The 20585-nt window shown below is 36.6% G+C and overlaps 1 protein-coding gene and 2 long non-coding RNA genes across 6 annotated transcripts in view; 1 reads left to right on the top strand and 2 right to left on the bottom strand.

Annotated features, from left to right (window-relative positions):
• The window catches only part of LOC145460627 (uncharacterized), a 93776-nt gene extending 74321 nt beyond the window's left edge, over window positions 1-19455 (top strand). Inside the window, exon 3 of the long non-coding RNA XR_014039873.1 lies at window positions 17898-19455. This is a non-coding gene — a long non-coding RNA (uncharacterized LOC145460627). The remainder of the gene's footprint in view (window positions 1-17897) is intronic.
• LOC145460626 (uncharacterized) overlaps window positions 1-20585 on the bottom strand; it is a 104392-nt gene that overhangs the window by 77488 nt on the left and 6319 nt on the right. The window lies entirely within an intron of this gene.
• On the bottom strand, window positions 12862-19989 carry LOC145460622 (uncharacterized). 4 transcript variants are annotated; one of them, XM_081445497.1, is made up of 3 exons: window positions 16086-16096; window positions 15315-15720; window positions 12862-14918 (listed from the first exon to the last, which is right to left on the bottom strand). In XM_081445497.1, exons 2-3 carry the CDS (start codon window positions 15517-15519, stop codon window positions 14665-14667), a joined length of 459 nt encoding a protein of 152 aa, XP_081301623.1. In that variant the 5' UTR covers window positions 15520-15720; window positions 16086-16096; the 3' UTR covers window positions 12862-14664. The 4 variants fall into 4 exon arrangements, with proteins under 4 accessions (XP_081301623.1, XP_081301624.1, XP_081301621.1 ...); XM_081445498.1 differs by lacking the exon at window positions 16086-16096 and adding an exon at window positions 19910-19989 and having other exon boundaries at window positions 12945-14918; window positions 15408-15720; XM_081445495.1 differs by lacking the exon at window positions 16086-16096 and adding an exon at window positions 19910-19989 and having other exon boundaries at window positions 12953-14918.

Genomic DNA, 20585 nt, shown 5'->3' with positions numbered 1-20585 from the left:
TTGACGAGAGACGTTAATCTGTAGATAGTGTAATTTTTAGTGTCATTTGTATCACTTGAAATGGTTTGATTCAAACTGTTCAGTACAACGTTTAAACTTATTTAAAAAAATTGGTGTGACTTGTATTCTTTGAATCATTAATTCGGAAAGAGAAAATCATTCCAATCAACAAAAGAAATTTAGAAACTAAAAAAAGAAACCTGTTTATACTTTCCAACTTCACTGAAAGATGTGCGAAACGGATACAAACCGGTTAGTTATAGTTCTCTGTCATTCTTCGCACCACGCACACCAGTAAAACACAGGTTAGTCTGGTTTTCAAAACGACAAATGTTGGATAACGAATCTCTTATTGGACGGTATGAGTCTAGTATCGACGTACATTTTAACTACTTATCTGTTTATTTCTTTGTTTGTTGTTGTTTTTACAAACAAGCAGCTATAGGAAGCCCTAATTAACCTAAATATCCACAAATAGTAATACCACACACTCAAATCTCTACAAACAACGTAATATATACTACGCTTCGCTTCTGGTGTGTTTGTCCTTCTAGCCTGCCTCTGGCGGTGAGAGATTGTGACTTCTCAATTTGTTTACCTCGTTTGTTTACTCACTACGACAGTCATTCTTTAATCACTTGTGACCAATTACAGCGGAAGTAATAGTTACAAGTTTTCCCGGTTGCTAGCGAGAAAACGTGTAACCGTTTGCTAGTGCTTGTTAACAGGCAGCACAGCTAGCGCATAATAACATTTTACAGGTGTTGGGTGTAGGAATATACCCGTAAGCAAGTCACGATTGGTTTTAGTCATCATTAATACAGCTGTGATCTTTTGTGACTACGTTAACGATCCGACTTAGCGCACGGGGCCCTAAAAGCTTAAGGGAGCGCGCGTATTGGAGAGGAGGCACTCATTTCTTTTTTAACATTATGTTTCTGTATGTGGTTGAATACATTAATGAAAAGCAACAGATACTTTTCCTCAAGAACGGTAACAATAGGAGCCCTGATGGTTAATGTTCAATATTACGTTCACATTAGAAGTAGACTTCATAATTCATTCGTCTGGTAATTCCATTTGTCAATGTCTTAAATGTCACTTTTCCCTACAGCGGCGCTTATAGGAAAAAAGGCGCTAAATCGAATCACTGACGGTATTTCTTGCTTTGAACGCTGTATTATTATATGGCTACGTCTCACAAGGACTGGCAACTACCGAATTCACGAATTTGAGTGGCTGAAATCGATATTGACCGCGGGCCAGATTTTCCCATCTACATTTTGGGGTGAAAAAGTTGCAAACTAAAATACAAAAATATTGACTATTTTGTTCTAAAAATATTAGTTCCATGGAAGTGCCAAAAAGCCTGATGACAAAAACAAAAAAAGTAAAGAGGACGAGCAAACTTTGGCAGATTTAAGTTCAGCTCATCGTCGTTCGCAAGCTAAATGTCAGCTAATACAAACCAGTTACGTTAAACGAATTGTTTGCCATGTAATAAACATTTTATATAAACCGAGCTTAGTAGGTCTGTATGGGAAAATATTGACCTCGGTCGTGTGTATAGACCTCACTGCGTTCAGTCTGTACTCATCGGTCAGGATTCTTCCATACAGAACTCCTGCTCGGTTAATAAAGCTATATTGTACGGAACGATTCCTGGCCAACGGTCGATAGGACTTTTGGAACGAGGGTATGGCTTTCCTTAATGCCAACCTTATCTCCACGCTGAAAAGAAATTTGATTGAATACTCACTGGCAAAGTTTATGAAATTAAAAGGATACAAAGTCCTGAGACAAAAAAGATGCAAGCTAATTGTCTATTTTTTATTACTGGACTAGGAAATGATTTTCTCTCTACCGAGAAAGAGCTTGACGCCTCGATATCTGAAAATAATTCAGGTATTGACGTGACAGTCTGTTTTTGAAATTCGTCCAAATTTTGTATTTCACTTGGGGGAGAAAATATTTCAGCTGTTTCACATAGTGGACCAACTTGTCTTCTAAATTTCAACAGTTACGAAGCAAAGTACGAATTTTTGGTTAATAGCCCTTTTCGCGGTTAACTTTGCTCATTTGCATTACAAGAACATCTAGCATGTATGTGAGGCAATTTCGGGCTATTTTGTAGTTTTAGCCCGAAATTGCCTCGCATCCACGCTGGATTACATTGTAATGCAAATGAGAAAAAATAACCGTGAAAAGGGGTATTATTACGAGTGATACACTCTTCTGATATACTCTGTTATTATATTTGCGGGTGTCCTCCAGAAAAAAAAAAAAAAAAAAAAAAAAAATTGTACGCGCGCTGTTTTCAAGGCAACCCCACAAATTATATATCAAAGAAAGGTTATGGACAGAAGCCGCTAACCCTAAAACTGTGACGACCGACTGAAATTCCAGGGACTACCCCCTGTGTCCCGTAGGAAAAAATTCCCTTTATTGACCGAACTTGTTAGGTCAACATGGCTGGATATTTGCCTCGTTCATTTTTAGCGTGTTTGGTTTTTGTACCAAAATAATAAAACTGGCGACCAAACGAATCCCGTGGGAGTTCAGTTCAACTCTTTTCTTATGTAAACACATTCTTTTGTTCCCATAAATTTGCATTTCTGCTGGCATGTGAAAATCCTGAGATGTTTCTATGGAGTTTCGGACTATACATGTACGTATCACGTGCATTTTTTTTTTTATTATTTTACTTTATTAATTTACAAACACAATATACATAGGAAAAAAAAATAAAGAAAATAAAAAGAGGAAAATAGTAATATTGCAGCACACTACCTACTTACAGTATAAAATGATACTTAAGACTACTTACATCGTTTAGTTTACATAGCTAAACAATGCAGTTTGGAAAATGTCCATTTATTTAATTTTTTTTAAAGTTTCGAACAAAAAAAGGTATCACATGCATAATACCAACGCAACTGATTGGTAGATTCTCACAGCTTTAAACTTTGAACATATCTCTTACAGACCATGTGCAATGAATAGCAAAAACAAGAATGAAGCGAAGTACTCAGGCGCACGACTTTGCCTGACTGAAGAGCTGCCTCGCTTCGAGTATATATTCCTTTTAATCGAAAGATTATAATCTCGAGCTTCAATTAAAAAACGCTAAGGCATGGATTCCTCCAGGAACGGAGCTTCAAGCATCCGTGGCTTTAATTCAGCGGCAGTGGAATTGAACGACGACAAATGCGTTATTTGCTGCTTGGTGCCTTGTGAGCCCGTAGAACAGGCAACGTGTGGCTATAGGTGTTGTAAAGACTGTTTGACGAGGCGAGTGTTAAAATGAACTAGCTGTAGCAGAATTTTAAAGTTTAGAATAGCGTGCTGTTAAGGAAATTCCGATTCCTTTATTTTCTTCAAAAGTCCTTTTTATACGATTTTACGTTACTATAGAATGTCGATTAGCGTTAGAAGATATTATTCTACTATATACTACGCTTTGAGAAATTTTAATTTCTTAATTTGGTGTCCAGGAAAGGCTAATTACACGTTTTTGCGTTGTCTTTCTTGATGTAAGCTATCTATTTTGTATTCGATTTTACAACACTATATAATTTTGATTATTTGGCTTAGACTGCTGTCAGTTCCATTTTGTGGCGTGCTACAAACATGAATGATAACAGGCTTAAGCTAAAACCGTGTAATACAGGTAATGTTATAAAGAAGATCTACAATGCCTTGAAGTTGTAAAGGTTTTCACGAGTGTTTCTGGCTTAAAAGTGTCCGACACGATTTTTTGCAACGCATATCCATAATATTTCACTTCAAGAGAAAATTAGGGCGGATTGCTGTTTATGTAATGTTTAATAATCTCAGCATGATCTCAGTGTTATCCGCTCTACTCCGCCCTACTCCGCTCTTCTCCGAGCGTCGTTGATATTTCTCTCAATCCGAGCTCGGCTCTCGCAGCTCCACTTGTGGGAGTGAATGAGCTTTTCGAGATTTGTTATCCTAAGACAGACAAAAGCCGGAAATCGGTCTGTGTTTACAGGTTACGAGACTTGACCAGCAATTTAAATAATAATTTTGCAACTTAATACAAAACCGCCGCCGGCCCTGAACACACCTCCAGTATAAGCCAATTAAAATCGGACTCTGTGTCCCGCTGTCAATGTGATTCGATCCACACGAATAAGCACACAATCAGTATTCAATTACGTGCTGGGATTACAGAGATATATTGCTGTTAATCATGATTCTAAACGTTACTGAACTCTCTCTCTGTGTCTGTTTCGTGGTAAATGAGGGTTTGATCGTAAATTAATCTTGGAATTATTTTCTTTGACACCGGAATGCTCTACGGCTTTGAGTTCTTTCAAGAGTAGTATGAACAGACGTACTCTTTGGGCTTTTACCTAGATAGCTACGATTCCAGTATTACTACAATGCCTATAGTTAAAAAAAAATCACTTTAATAATGCAGATGTTACTGACCAGTTCTGAATTCAGTGCACACTAAAAGTTGACTTCAAATTAGAAGATGTAAATTAGGGTTCCTTTCGGATTCAGGGAATCTAAAACTCGAACTAAGATCCTGTAAACTAAACTGACTAGAATGTTGGAAAATTTATGTTCTTCGTGAAGCGAACTCGATGACAAACATAAAGAAAATACTTTTTTTTTTTTGATACTTAAAGAGCAATTAGACTAAAAGTTGTGACTAAACTTGGCAAGATCGTAAGACATAGACTACCACTAATTATTGACTGATCTTTATTCCGTTGATTATTTAGATTACTCCTAAGCGGACTTGCGTTGTACGTTCAGATTTGACACCTTAATTTTCATGTTACGAAACAAACCCAAATTTTCTTAATGTTGGGTACAAACTGAATATGTAATTTGTTTACAACATTCTAAGCTTTTACGTGAAGGAATAATTCACCTCTTTATGGGGCAGGCTGTTTTCAGAATGCAAGCAAATCGTGCATCGACAAAGTAAAGAACCAACCTTCCGCTGAATAACTGTTCTGTAAAAACACCCTGCAACGTTGTAGCTTATTATGAAGCATCTCAACAATTATCTTTACGCCGACATTTTATTAAGGCGTCAAACACAGTGATGTCTTCATTCTGACCTTGTAGGAAGGAAATTTGCTGAATCTCTAGCTGAAGATTTGTAACATAGAGTTGTAGGAGCATGCATGGTGTGTTTGATGGATGGTTTTAACAGACGTGACTCCTAGCAAGGAAGTATTGGCCGCCAAGTGCTGCCTGCCATCACTATGAAATCATTAAACTAAATTTAAATGGTGATCGTCGCTAGAGTGTTCAAGCCAAAAATAACTCGTATACAAACTGATAGCTGGGCCAATTCTTTTCAAAGGAACAACTTTATATACCATAAAGACTCAATATCATGGCATAATCAGTAGAGATATTGCATACATACTTGAAACTTTGTTCACTTCAGCAGTTCTTCCATAGCCAAAGTAGAAAAACGAAATGTTTTGATAAAGTCTTCCATCGAATACAGCTATAAACCACCGTGGACCTTGGCCACTTTGCTCGTGTTAATGGCGGCTCGTGGTGTCGCTGACAAATGGAAAACCGTTCACTATTCCCCAGTTTGTTACTGCGACAATCAGTGCGAAAATTGTTTACAACCAACACTTCAGAAGGTAGTCGTATAAAACAACTTGCAGACCGAAGCTCAAGTTATGCACAAATTACCAGCTGTCGAGGCTGCAAGAAGGCGCTGGTAGCAATACAAGGTCCCTAATAATTCCACGAAGAATCACAGGCTTCTGCTGGATTAAAGTCAACTTTCATCTGTTGTCGAAAAACACTCCTCATGTTGAAGATTTCCAAAAGAACAAATAACTGGAAAGTAAATGCGACAATGATCTGTCTAGGCCTATTTAAAATTGTTTTGTCAAGCAACTCCACAAACTACACCGATTCGATTCGATTCGTTGCCACCTTTCATCAACTGTCAAACGACTTGCACACGTGCTTTGTCCCGTGCTAACTGGTGACACACAGCTGCTCCTTCGAAAACTTTTATTGAAAAAATTGGAATCGTTGCGACGCGTATCGTATGTAAATTCTCGTGAAAAGAGGCCTGATTGGATGGTTACCATGACCGATGGTCCGTCCGATGGTCACGTGAGTTGACAATTAATAGCAAAACTTCCACGGAATTTCTACTTATCAAACGCCGGCCTCGTCGAGTGAACTAGCGCTGCGTACGCTGCTCCGTTTGGAGGATATATTCCCTTTAATTTTAAACCTCCGATATGGACTCCTACAGGAAGGGAGCTTCAAGCATCCGCGGATTTAATTCAGCCGCAGAGGAATTAAACGACGACAAATGCGCTGTTTGCTATTTAGAGCTTCGAGAGCCCTTAGTGCAGACAACTAGTGAACGTAGATTCTGTGGAGACTGTATGATGAGGTACGATTTTGAATGAGTTTAGAATAGTGTGTTATTTACGAAGTTCCGATTCCATTTTGACTTCATTTTCTTTCTTGACTTGTTTTAAATTCGATTTTACGTTAGTATAGAAAGTCATGTAGAGTTTGAATATTCATTTTCAAAACCAAGGTAAACTTTTGATTAATTTGGTGTCGACAAAATTCCAATTTTGAACTACCGATCCCTACTCGTTTTTTCACCGTCGTTACCGCATAATTTTGAGCATTTGGCTGAGACTGCTGTCAATTTGGTTTTCGCAAATTAGCCGTGACGCATATCCGATTGTAATATCTCAGTTTGCCAGTTTGAAATTTTTTGTGACTTGGTTTGCTGTTCGTGAGAACGCGACACGACAACATGATCGCAGCATCGATTTCGGCACTTTGCTGTTGCAGTCTCAAACTCAAAGAATTTAAGAACAAATAGACGATCCGGCATTGTGAATTATTTTTTATATAATTTCATTTAAATGTACTTAAATGTGCTTAGTTTTTCTATCTTATGGTTAAGTGCTTTCGGAGATACTAGCGCAACAGTACTATTTAAAAATCCGAATAGAAATAAAGTTTATGCATGTATGTATGTATTCCTCGGGCGATCGCGTTCTTCGCACGCTAGTTTTAAATGTCGCAGCTCGATTTGCAAGTCTAAGTACGCAAAAATATTTTGATTTTTGTCGGCAATTTATTCCTATTCGTCAGACTATTGATACACCTCCTAACACACCTCCAGTAACAAAAAAAAAAAAAAACAATTAAGTTCGGGCTCTGTGTCCCGCTGTGATCTGTTTCGACCACACCAATAAGCAAATTAGATACTGGACATATTGCTGTAAATTCTAAACGTTACTGAATTGTGACTCTTGCCCGTGGGAAATGAGACTGTGATACTAAATCAAACTTGGAAATATTTTCTTTGGCACCAGAATGTTCTTTTAATTTCTTTAAAGAATATGATGCCACTTCAAATTTGACTGACCAATTCTGAATTCTGTGCACTCTACTAGTAAACCTCAAATAAGGAATATGTTTCGGTTGGCGAATTCAGGAAATCAAAAAATCGAAACAAAATCATGTAAAACATAAACTGCAAAAATACATATTCCAGCTGAATATGTTCACTGATTGCATTATTATTGTAAATCATTGCCGATTCTTGGAGCACTGACTAAGATTGCTTTAAAGCTGTACAAGACGATTGACACATAACTGAAATGTCAAAATATAATATTTGTGAGAATCACTGGTTCAGAGAATTTTGAGTAAAATGGCAGTCTTAAAGTCGTCTATCTTAAGTTTGAATTGAGGTTAGTATTTCAAGTCTAAAAACGCATCGAATAGCACCCTCATCCTGCCAACTTTCGAGAGTTATTTCACAGCAGATTTAATAGCTTTGAATGTATTTAAAAAGATTTGCAAGAGTCGGTGAGGGAAATCGATTACAGAACCACGTACAGTCCAATTCTGACCAATTCCGATAAATTCCAACTAGCAGACAGTCCTAACCGGTCGAAGTGGCAGATGGCGAATTGGAGGTGAATTTGCAGACAACTTCTCCTTTCTCCTGTCAATATGAGAGAAAATGTTCATGTCAAACTAGTCGGACAATCGAAACTGCTCTTGAAACTTGAATTTATTCTACACGTGCGTACCAGCAATCTGTTTATGTACGCTGACGACCACCAGGTATATTTCAATGGAACACGCGTCGAATCTATTGCTTCCTCCCTCAAGAATGAAACAAAAACTGTATCACAATGGTATAAGGCCAACCTTCTCCAAGCTAATCCGAACAAATACCAAATTCTAGTCATGACACCTCAACAGGGTGACAAGAATGCAATGGATACGTGTACCATGACAATTGACGATCAACAAATTAGACCGACGAGGAACCTGAAGATACTTGGAATAAACATGGATGACGAACTCTCCTTCAGCGATCACGTTAGCGACATATGCAAGAAGGCCAGCCAAAAAGTGGGTGTGTTAGCAAGACTTCGTAATCTCATTTCATGTGAGACTAAGCTCCACTTACATCTAACTGCAATAATCCCTAATTTAACATACTGCCACACAGTTTGGCACTTCTGCAAAGCTTCTGACAGGCGCAAGCTTGAAAGAGTATAAGAACGTGCGCTAAGAATCATCTTTGACTCCAAGACAGACACCTACGATGCTCTTCTAAGTCGTGCAAAGCTACCCTCCCTTCACAATAGACGTCTTCAGGATATCGCGATCCTAATGTTCAAAGTGAAAAACGGCCTTGTACCTGACTACATAATGGAAATTTTTAGAAATTCGAATAAGGGCTATTCTCTTAGAAATGCTGACTTCGATCTGCCTCGTTTCTCTTCAGTTCGTTATGGAAAACACTCCATTAGATATCTTGGTCCTTACCTTTGGTCAAAACTGAGCGTAACTGACAAAAATAGACTGACCATCGGTAACTTTAGAAAGAATATTAGAAACAAAGACCTCAGTGCTCTAATCGAGGATGCGTGTTCAAACTGCCTTATATGCACTTCTTAATTCTTGAACTACTCACTTAAATATCAATTTTTATTTCTCTCTTGTATTATACTGTATTTGTAATTTTAGAAACAGTTTTTATATTATTTATAATTATTTATTCTTACTTATTCCTAGTGTACCCAATTAAGTTTAATTCGTATTCTTAATTGTACATTTTAAATCTCAATACATTGTAACGTAGTAGTGTCCCCAATTAGCTTCTGTAAGCTAAATACCTACCCTGACACTTAAATAAAGTTATTATTATTATTATTAAATAATTTTTTTATTATTATTACACCGATCTGACTCGTAAATTCAACTAAAATTAGACTTAAGCTTGAAATTTGAAAGGTATCAAAAGTTAGTTACATACCAGTCTCGATCTTAAAAATGCCAACATCGTTCTCGATATGACCTAGATTGACAATGCAGTGTTTAGTTTGAGCGAAAGTGCGTTGCTACTAGTGCATATCTTTCAGACGGCAAAGAATGTTCTAATATATATCTCTCCCTTAGTTCAGATTCAAAATCTTGATACAGCACGTTTGCATAAGGAACAAGTCACGAGGTCTCTACAAAGAGAACCCAGTCAAGGAAATCACTAAAGTAGTTTGATCCCTTTAATATAATTCTTCTGAGAGAGAGAGCACAAGGAGAAGTAACAAAGAAACCACAAATGCTTGACAAAATCCGTAGACACAGAAGCTACAAATAGAAAATATTAAAAAACAAAACCGCGTACAACTAATGCATATTATCAAATCAAACATCGACGAGTCGCAAGCTTGCGGCGAAAGTTGCCTCGAACGCACATTTTTGTTTCAGCTGTTTCAATGAAAGTTCACCACTTTCGCTTAACTAAACAATGTTCAAAGCGTATCTTAAGTCCCATCCACGACTATTGTATTTGTTGTTTCTTGTTTTGCTAGAACTGATTCAAAGTGAGTTGCTTGACGACAGGTTCTGTGGATACCACCAGAGCCATAACAGGAAACATTGAAGCCAGTGTTCTCTGTTTGTTTGGAAATACCAGAAGTTTTCTAGTTGAAGAATTTCCCCGAGATTGAGCATACTATAAATTCAGCATCTTCTTGATGCTTATTCACAGTCGAAATTATTAAAGAACTTCGATGGGAAGACTTATTGGAGCCTCCAGCGAGTATTTTACGCGAGGGAATAAGTGCCCCATTAACAGTGCAGGCTGCAGTCAGTTCAAAATGTTAAACAGAGAGAGAAAAAAACCAACATGGATTTGAATATCTCTTCACGGAATAATTCTGCTAAATTTTAATGCAACGTGCAGCTTATTACTTCAAAAATCAGTTCGAAATGGTGCATTTCAGCAGTTTTGTTTGTAATGAGAATTTATCAGGGGGAAGCGTTGCACAATGAAAGGTATTCATTCCGTTGTTACAGGAACGCAATTGCTTCTCGCTGCAGATATGCAACATGAAGTTGTTAGAGCACTCAGCTAAAAACATCCGTTTACAAACTTGTTACTAACTTTTTTTAAAAAGTACTATTCAGAGTAGATAAGCTTAAAACATTTACTATCATGTTGTAGTCATTAAAAAGCATGGAAATACATACTTGAATCTTTGTCTACTTCAGAAGTTCTACCAGAGCATTGTTTGTTGCTGTGAAAACTCCCAGAGTGGAAAAGCTAAATATTTTGATGAAGCCTTCGATCGAATCACAAGCGTATTCAACCGTCCATGATCGACGTTTGTCACATCGCTCGTATTAATGGCGACTCGTGATGTCGCTCACAAATGCCAAAACGTTTACTATTCCTTTTACACTGCGACGATTAATGCCACAGTTGTCCATAACCAACACTTCAAAAGTTAGTCCCGCAGAAAACATCTGCTAGCTGGGTGTTCCTAGCCATGCACATAATATCAGCAGTCACGGTTGTTAAAGATGCTTGGTAGAAAGGCGCTGGCGTCATTGGTCATCAATGATTACACGAAGAATCACGGAGGTTTGCCGGAAAGATGGAGCTTTCATTTTTGGTCGAAGAACACTTGTTAAAGATTCGAGAAGAAGAAATAACTGGGAACTGAATTCGACAACGCCGCGATGCATTAAAACAATGTGATGATCTGTCGACCTATAAAAATAATTAAAATTGTTTTTTAAAGTAACGTCACAAGATACACCCACGTTCGATTCGCTCTCTAAAAATACATTTTGGGATTGTTTGGTTAATTACATGCTGATCTTATTGGTAGCTTCTCAGATAAAAGGTAGACGATTGGATGGTCACCGATTGTCATGCACGTGTTATGTTTTCGTACAAATTAAAATCCCATATATATTCGTATAAATCCCAAAAACAACTTTAATTTCGCTGCGGTAAAGCTACGCACCGTTCGCGTGAACTCAAGCTACGTGCACTGCTCCGCTTGGAGTATATATTCATATCAATCGAGAGATTATAATCTCGTGCGTCAATTTAAACCTCTAAAATATGGACTCCAATAGGAACAGAGCTTCAAGCATCCGTGGATTTAGTTCAGCCGCAGAGGAATTAAGCGACGACAAATGCGCTATTTGCTATTTAGAGCTTCGAGAGCCCTTAGTGCAGACAACTTGTGAACATAGATTCTGTGGAGACTGTATGATGAGGTACGATTTTGAATGAGCTAACTGTATCATTGATGCAAAATTACTGTGCAGTGTTAATCACAAAGCATCAATCTCTCAAAGCGTGTCAACATTTTCTTTCATTTCTATTGGTTATCTTTTTATAGATATGTCAAGTTCGACACTATCGAAAAATGCGGGAAACCGTCCACGAGAAAAAACTATGCAAACAATAATAGTCGCCGACAGGTCAGTTTCTTTTAATTCTGCATTTGAGTTTCTTTTAATTCTGCATAACGTCTGGCTCGTTATGATACTCTCAACTGATTGGTAGAGTTTTAGAAGAAAGAGGCCTGATTGGATGCTTTATGGTCACGGTTAATTTCTTGTACATTTAATAACAAAAACGACATTGCAGCTAATTATTCGAGCTTCGACGTTCATGTGAACTCGAGCTACGTAAATATAATCGACAGATTATAATCTCGTGCTTCAATTTAAAACCTCTAAACTATGGACTGAAGCATCTGGGGATTTAATTCAGCCGCAGCGGAATTAAACGACGACAAATGCGATATTTGCTATTTAGAGCTTCGAGAGGTTAGCCCACCCTAACCCTGACGTTCCCCGAATCCTTGATACCACCCCTTGTCAGGTTACAACATATCGAGACTCACAAGACTATTATTTCATTCACCGTCTAAGAATGTCTTACACCGTGTAAGCACGTGCTCATACTCTCAACTGATTGGTAGAGTTTTAGAAGAAAGAGGCCTGATTGATCGTTTATGGTTGCGGTTAATTTCCTGTACAATTAATAACAAAAACAACATTGCAGCAAATTATTCGAGCTGCTTCGTACACTTCTCCGCTTGAAGGATACATTCCTTTTAATCGAGAGATTATAATTTCGTGCCAGTTCAATTTAAAATTTCTAAAATATGGACTCCAATATGGTTGCCGAAAAGTAGCATAATTTGACAAAAAAATATTTTCATTCGGTAAATGACATATTTTTATTGGCTAAAAATATTTTCATTCGGTAAATGACATATTTTTATTCGCTAAAAATATTTTGATTCGATAAATGACATATTTTTATTCGCTAAAAATATTTTGATTCGATAAGTGACATATTTTTATTTGCTAAGAATATTTTGATTCGATAAATGACATATTTTTATTCGCAAAAAATATTTTCATTCGATAAATGACATATTTTTATTCGCTAAAAATATTTTCATTCGATAAATGACATATTTTTATTTGTTAAAATATTTTCATTCGATAAATGACATATTTTTATTCGTTAAAATATTTTCATTTGATGAATGACAATTTTTATTCGCTAAAAATATTTTCATTTGATAAATTACATATTTTTATTCGTTAAAAATATTTTCATTCGATAAATTACATATTTTTATTCGTTAAAAATATTTTCATTCGATAAAAATATATTTGTTCGATAAAACCGTTCCCATGCTCCTTTTTGCATTCGATAAAAACTATTTTTATTCGATGCTTTTTTCATTTGATAAAAATGTACTTTCGATAAAGTCACATGACCCAAGGAGGCATGGCCACAAAGCATTACGGCACGATTACAGAGCTTCAAAGTGGATAGATGCGAACACAGTGCAGAGTTCTCACTCCACGCAACTGGTCACCTGAGAAGCTGTGGTTCAATGGCATGCTTAATCGACAAATGCAGAATGAGGCAATTACCCAAGATCTGATGCAATGGTATGGTACTGACCCAGAGGGCCCATGTCCTTTGGAGGAACATGGATCTGTTGAAGTTGAAGAGATCGAGAATCCTTTCCCAGAAGAATTGTTCGAAGAATTCAGACAGCTAATTAATCCAATGGCTGAATCTGGCAGCTTTGGTATAGACATATATTTGAGTGCCCTTGAGGCTTACCGTGAGTTGCTTGAGTAACTTTGAATTTTCCTTTGACAACCTGTAAGTCATATAACAGACCAGCAACATGCTGAAGTTCTTCAACTGTATAATGCAGGCTTCTAAAATTTGGAAAAGGCACGTTTTATGTGCTAAAAGCAATCTTGAAATAAAAAGGAGCAATTCTAACTACAATTGTTCAAGTTTAAAATAAATTCATTTTTGATTGACATAATTTTTTAACCAAACTGAATTCAATTTTTTCTTGTTTGAAAATTGTTATGTAAATGAACATGATTGAAGCAATAAATGATACTTAGAACTGGTTACACAAAAATTAAATGATGACTAAAATTAAAACAGAACACATACATTTACATCTGTTTCTGAGCAATGTTAAGCGAAGTTGATAATTTTACTGTAGTTTTCCTTTCAAACTAGACTGAAAGCATTCATTTGCTAATTTTAATGAAATCCTTGTTTATGCTTTTTTTCTTCCACAATAAAAGGCAGTTGTTGGGACTCAACTTATCTACTATAAACATTGTTTTCATGCATTTTCATGAATTCCCACAGGCCTCATTGGCAGCAGAAAGGGGGATGGGAAAAACAATATAAACAGTAAGCTTTCAATGGTGTCCAGACTGAATATACCTCACATTAAAACTCTTGTACCAGCCACAGCCAGCATGTACATGATATTTCCCATCAAAAAATATCAATGTTGGGTATGAAAAAAGGAGCAGAAAGTGTAACAGTTTATTTCAAGTATCACCTGTCAATGGCAACACTAATAGTAACTAACATTACAATAAAGAAACAGTTTTGCCTTGAGAAAGTCCACTGAACATGAGTGTTTTCAGTTCAAATGAAAACAGGAGCTTTTAATACAGGTTTTCTATGTAAACAGTTTCAACTGAGCATACTTTGTAACTAGAAGTATTATTTTCATTAAGTTTATATTTTTAGTTGTCTTAATTGCCCACAAACTTACCAATGACAGGGAATATTGATTCAATGTTACAACTTTGATACAACTACATGCATAAACTAACCCAACGGGCATCTTGTTTAATTATAATAGAACTTAGAACAGGCATGCTTTATCAAGTGGTTATCAACATTAATATGGAACACCAATAACAACTTATTCAATCATAATTTCCATTTTTTAAATAACCAAAACCAAAACAGTTTGTTAATATTTTCCTTGGTTTTTAAGATGTCAATAAAAGTTTGCCAAAGCCTTCACCACCATAAAGGAGACTTGTTAGGCAAGATTGCTTGAAATCCTCATAGCAACTGAGGGCTACTGGTAGAGAAATAGTAGAAAAACAGGTGCTGGCTTCAAGTAGTTTCTTGGAAGGGTCACTGTTGTATGTCACTTCAAACTGATCGTGGGAGTGCAACTGGGTACTACCAGAAATAAACCTTACCAGGGTTTTCACAAAAGACTTGCCTGTGTTTTCATCTGAAATAAAATCATATTTCACAATAAACACCTACTGGGATATAAAAGCATACATTCAGTTGCTATGGACATTGGAAGATTTCAGCAGACTTACCACTGAAAATAACTAAAACAGAGACAAATATAATAATTGGTTTATCCATCTAAATCCTGTGGAAAAGACAAAAATACTTGACCAAAAACGGAATGAAAATGAAATACACTGCCGCAAGTGCTGTACATGTGCAAATTGAAGAAGGGCATAGTAAGCTGTGTTATTTATTTCTTATTAAGGAAATTTGTTGGAAATACGTTGTTTTATGAATAAAAATTGCTTTGTTCATCTAATATTAAGCTTCACATTTTACATGTATGCTGTCATGCAGTGCACTTCACTAACTCTTGGCAATATCTAACCTTTCAGGGAAGATGGTTCATCAATGAATTTGTAGAACCATTCACATGCTAACTTCTGTTCTGCAGACCTGGTGTCATGTTCACCATAAATACCTGTCCTCATGCGTTCATTCACCATAGTTGCATCAATGTCAACGTCATCTTTGGTTGGAAACACTTCCTTAGAAATGCTTGAGTTTTCCCGCAGTATTCTTCCTAATTCCATACGGTCTGAAGTCCTTTAAAAAAAAGAGTCCATTGCCAGGGTCCTTGTGATGATAACCTCTGTTGTCATAATGTCTTTGATTGCTCTGTCCTTGTTCAGCTTGGTAAGTGGCACATCACTGAGACCATGGCTTACAATCTTTTCTTCCAATTTCTCTCTGTCATCGGCGGTGAGTTCCTCCAGGTCATCTTTGCTAAACACCTAAACATAAATGTTTTTTTTAATTAAAGTTAAAACAACTAGCTTTTTAATTTATCCAACGTCTCAGGTTTCCTCAGGTGTTTGAGTGACAATCAACAGAAATGTATCAGGCCTTCAAGTCTATTACAGGATAAAAGGAGAGGAAGCCTTGCCTTTGTGGTTAGTAGCGTTTAGATCTGTACATGTGCCAGGATTTCACGTCTAATCTCTCGTGTTCACAGTGTAGTGTTTTTTGCATTGATATCAGCGTTTTCCTTGAGCATTAGTTTGTTAAGAGTGGACTCTTCTCAAAGGCTTTTTGTGACGGGTGACTGTTTATTTGTTTATTTAAGGTATAATTTGAAAATTACTACATTGGCACTCACTCGGTGCAGCCAGTATTTCTGGTGGCAAAGTACTCACTGATGGCCTGCCTCACTTCACTCCGTATGATCGAGCGATTTAATTCCATGCTTCCATCCATCCTCTGCATTTTGACAACATAAAATGGCCGATGGCGGGAAGCTTTGTAACCGTGCCGTAATGCTTTGTGGCCATGCCTCCTTGGGTCACGTGACTTTATCGAAAGCATATTTTTATCAAATGAAAAACACATCGAATAAAAATGGTTTTTATCGAATGCAAAAAGGAGCATGGAAATGGTTTTATCGAACAAATATATTTTTATCGAATGAAAATATTTTTAACGAATAAAAATATGTCATTTATCAAATGAAAATATTTTTAGCGAATAAAAATATGTCATTTATCGAATGAAAATATTTTTAGCGAATAAAAATATGTCATTTATCCAATAAAAATATTTTAACGAATAAAAATATGTCATTTATCGAATGAAAATATTTTTAGCGAATAAAAATATGTCATTTATCGAATGAAAATTATTTTAGCGAATAAAAATATGTCATTTGTCGAATGAAAATATTTTTAGCGAATAAAAATATGTCATTTATCGAATGAAAATATTTTTAGCAAATAAAAATGTGTCGTTTACCGAATGAAAATATTTTTTTGTCAAATTATGCTACTTTTCGGCAACCATACTCCAATAGGAACGGAGCTTCAAGCATCCGTGGATTTAATTCAGCCGCAGAGGAATTAAACGACAAATGCGCTATTTGCTATTTAGAGCTTCGAGAGCCCGTACTGCAGACAACTTGTGGACATAGATTCTGTAGAGACTGTATGATGACGTACGATTTTTAATCAGCTAACAGTATCAGAATTCTTAAAGTTTAGAATAGTGTGTTGTTTACGAAATTCCGATTCCATTTTGTCTTCATTTTCTTTCTTGACTTGTTTGAAATTTGATTTTACGTTAGTATAGGAAGTCGTGTAGAGTTTGAATATTCATTTGTCAGAACCGAGTCAAACTTTAGCGTTTGGTGTCTACAAAATTCCAATTTCGGACTATCGATCACGTAAGCCATCTGTTTCTTTCTTGTTTTTTTATCGTCGCTACTGTATAAGTTTGAGTACTGCTCTCATATAGGTTTTCGCAAGTGTTTTGGCTTGAAAATGAGCGCGATGATTTTTAACCGTGACGTATATCTGTAACATCGCAATTATATTGTGTGACTTGGTTTGCTGTTTATGGGAGCGCGACACGACAACATGATCGCAGCATCGATTTCGGCACAGTGCTGTTCTAGGTAGTCTTTTTTCCTCGCATTTTTCGCACTCAAGTTATAAAATGTCGCGGAAATTTCTCTTTTTCCAACCCGGGTCGCGGCTCGACTTGTAAGTCACGCAACTGAAACGTTTTTAAACTACAATGGAGTTCTTGTACATCAATATTGGAATTTGTTCCTTCAGCTGTTTCTTTTAAGTTCTTTGAAGACTATGGTGACTGAAAAACGTTTTCTACGAGGACTTTTTTTCCATGATTTGACGATAGTTGAAAAGATATTTCACTTCAGATATGACTGACCAATTCTCAATTCTGTACACTCTAAACTGAGTAGACTGCAAATTAGGGGATGTTTTGTTTTGCCAAATTCAGGAAATCAAAACAATCGAAACAAGATCATGTAAACCATAAACTGCAAAAATACATATTCCAGCTGAATTTGTTGATCTCATGTTCACCGAGTCTGATCTGACTCTTGGAGCACTGGATGAGTATGCTCTGAAATGTACATGATGATTGACACAAAACTGAATATTAGAAATATTAGTAAGAATCTAAGTTCACTTGAAGCAGCGAGCAGGATCATTGTTCAATATCAAAGTGGACTATCAGGACAACGGGTATTTTATATTGATATGTGTGAGCGTCAATCCGGTAAAAAAATCATACGAAATCAGCGTTTTGAGAGAGTTGCCTGTCTGGTACAAAAACTTAAAGTGTAAAGATTTAAGTTTGAGTTTGTATTTTCAACTAACTTGACCATTTGGCAGCAAATGTTAGAATCGACCAGTCAACAAGCAAATAAGCCGAGGAAATTTACAAACGAAAATCTGATGCAATTCATTCACCTTGTTGTAAAAATTATTGATGTAAACTTTTCATGTGCAGCTTTTCGTGATAATTTGCGACAATGTAATTCGCGTTGTTATTCGCAGTCTGTTTTTAAAATCTACTCATATCCGTAATATTTTACTTCAAGAGAAAATGAGGCCGGTTATAATGCGTCTTTTGTGCAAGATGATTGAGACTAGGATTGCTGTTTATGTGATGTTAATCTCAGCATGACATCGGTGCTACTCCGCTCTAGGGTTTTGAACGTCGTGGATATTTCTCTTATTCGGAGCTTCGCAGCTCCACTGGTGGGAAGCTTAGGTAATGAGCTAATGTTACAACACTTCAACCAAATATTCAAGATTTGTTATCCTACGAAGGGCAAAAGCTGGAAATCCGTCTGTGTTCGCAGGCTACGAGACAATTGAAAATTTTTAATTTTGCAATTTAATACAAAACTGCCGCCGCCTCCGAACACACCTCCAGTATAAGCCAATTAAAATCGGGCTCTGTGTCCCGCTGTCAATCTGATTCGATCCACACAAATAAGCACACAATTAACTGAGTCAATTACTTACTGTGATTGCAAAGATATATTGCTGTTGATCATGATTCTAAACGTTACTGAACTCTCTCTCTGTTTCGTGGAAAATGAAGTCTTGATAGTAAATCAATATTGGAATTTTTTTCTTTGACACCCGAATGTTCTACGGCTTTGAGTTCTTTGAAGAGTAGTATGAACAAACGTCCTCTTTCGACTTTTACCTAGATAGCCACGATTCCAGTATTACCACAATGCCTATAGTTCAAAATATTATTTCACTTCAGATATTACTGACCAGTTCTGAATCCAGTGAACTCTAAACGTTGACTCCAAATTACAAGATGTAAATTAGGGTTCCTTTCGGATTCAGGGAATCTAAAAGTCGAACTGTAAGATCATGTTAACTTAACTGACTGGAATATGGGAAAATTTATGTATTTCGTGAAGCAAACTCAATAACAAAAATAAACAATGGTTATTTTTTTAAACTTAGTCAGAGTGTGATCAGACTAAAACTTGTGACTAAAACTTGGCAAGATGCTTAGACATAAACTAGCATTAATTATTGACTGATCTTTAAATATTGACTGATCTCGCAATTGTTTTAAGAATTTCGACGGAAAGACTTATTGAAACCTCCAGCGAGTATTTTACGTGAGGGAAGAAGTGCCCCATTCATAGGGCAGGCTGGCGGTCAGTTCAAAATGTTGGACAGAAAAAAACAACAACACGTATTTGACTCTCGACTGAATAATTCTGCTGAAACGTTATGCAACGATCTTGCAGCTTATTACTTAAAAACTCAGTGTGAAATGATACATTTCAACAGTTTTGTTTACGATGAAAATTTATCAGGTGAACCGTTACACAATGAAAGGAATTCATTCCGTTCACACAGAAACGCAATTGCTTCTAGCTGCAGATAAGCAACATGGCGTTGTTAGAGCACTTAGCTCGATGTTCAATAGATGGGTATTTGTTTCACGAAGAAGTCCTAACAAGGGCGATTATTAATTGGCTGCGATCTATGTCATAAATCAGACCAATGTCGCAAGATCAAACTAAAAACATCCGTATGTTTACATTCTTGTCACTAAGGTCTTTTAAAAAGAACTATTCAGAGTAGATAAGCTTAAAACATTTAATAGCATGTTATAGTCATTAAAAAGCATGGAAATACATACTTGAATGTTTGTCCTCTTCAGAAGTTCTACCAGAGCGTTGTTTGTTGCTGTCAAAAACTCCCAAAGTAGAAAAGCGACTCATGAATATTTTGATGAAGTCTTCGATCGAATCATAAGCGAATTCAACCATTGCCACTTTGCTCGTATTAATGGCGACTCGTGATGTCGCTCACAAATGCGAAAACGTTGACTATTCCTTTTATACTGCGATGATCAGTGCCACAGTTGTCCACAACCAATACTTTCAAAGTTAGTCCCGTATAAAACATCTGCTAGCTGGGTGTTCCTAGCCATGCACATAATATCAGCGGTCACGGTTGTTAAAGATGCTTGATAGAAAAGGCGCTGGCGTCAATGGTCATCAATGATTCCACGAAGAATCACAGAGATTTGCCCGAAAGATGGAGCTTTCATTTTTGGTCGAAGAACAATTGTGAAAGATTCGAGTAGAGCAAATAACTGGGAACTGAATGCGACAACGCCGCAAGGCATCAAAACAATTTGATGATCTGTCTAGACCTGATTAAAATTGCTTGTGAAGTAACGTCACAAAATACACCCGGTTTCGATTGGCTCTCTAAAAATACATTTTGGGAATGTTTGATTACAAAGGTCACCCTAGAGTGATCAAGCCAGAAACAACTTGTAGCTGGATAAAGCCAGCGCCATCTCCATT

The sequence above is a fragment of the Orbicella franksi genome, chromosome 11, assembly GCF_964199315.1.
Source record: "Orbicella franksi chromosome 11, jaOrbFran1.1, whole genome shotgun sequence".
In the NCBI taxonomy this organism is placed as follows: Eukaryota; Metazoa; Cnidaria; class Anthozoa; order Scleractinia; family Merulinidae; genus Orbicella; species Orbicella franksi.
This window is presented reverse-complemented; position numbering and strand designations above follow the sequence as displayed.

Bases quoted from the DNA above. Each gene is read 5' to 3' on its own strand.
- LOC145460622 (XM_081445495.1), bottom strand. From the start codon at position 15,519: ATGGAATTAGGAAGAATACTGCGGGAAAACTCAAGCATTTCTAAGGAA. The intron at 14,919-15,314 runs GTTAGATATTGC...ATTTTATTTCAG, and splicing joins TGAACCATCTTCCCTGAAAG to ATGAAAACACAGGCAAGTCT.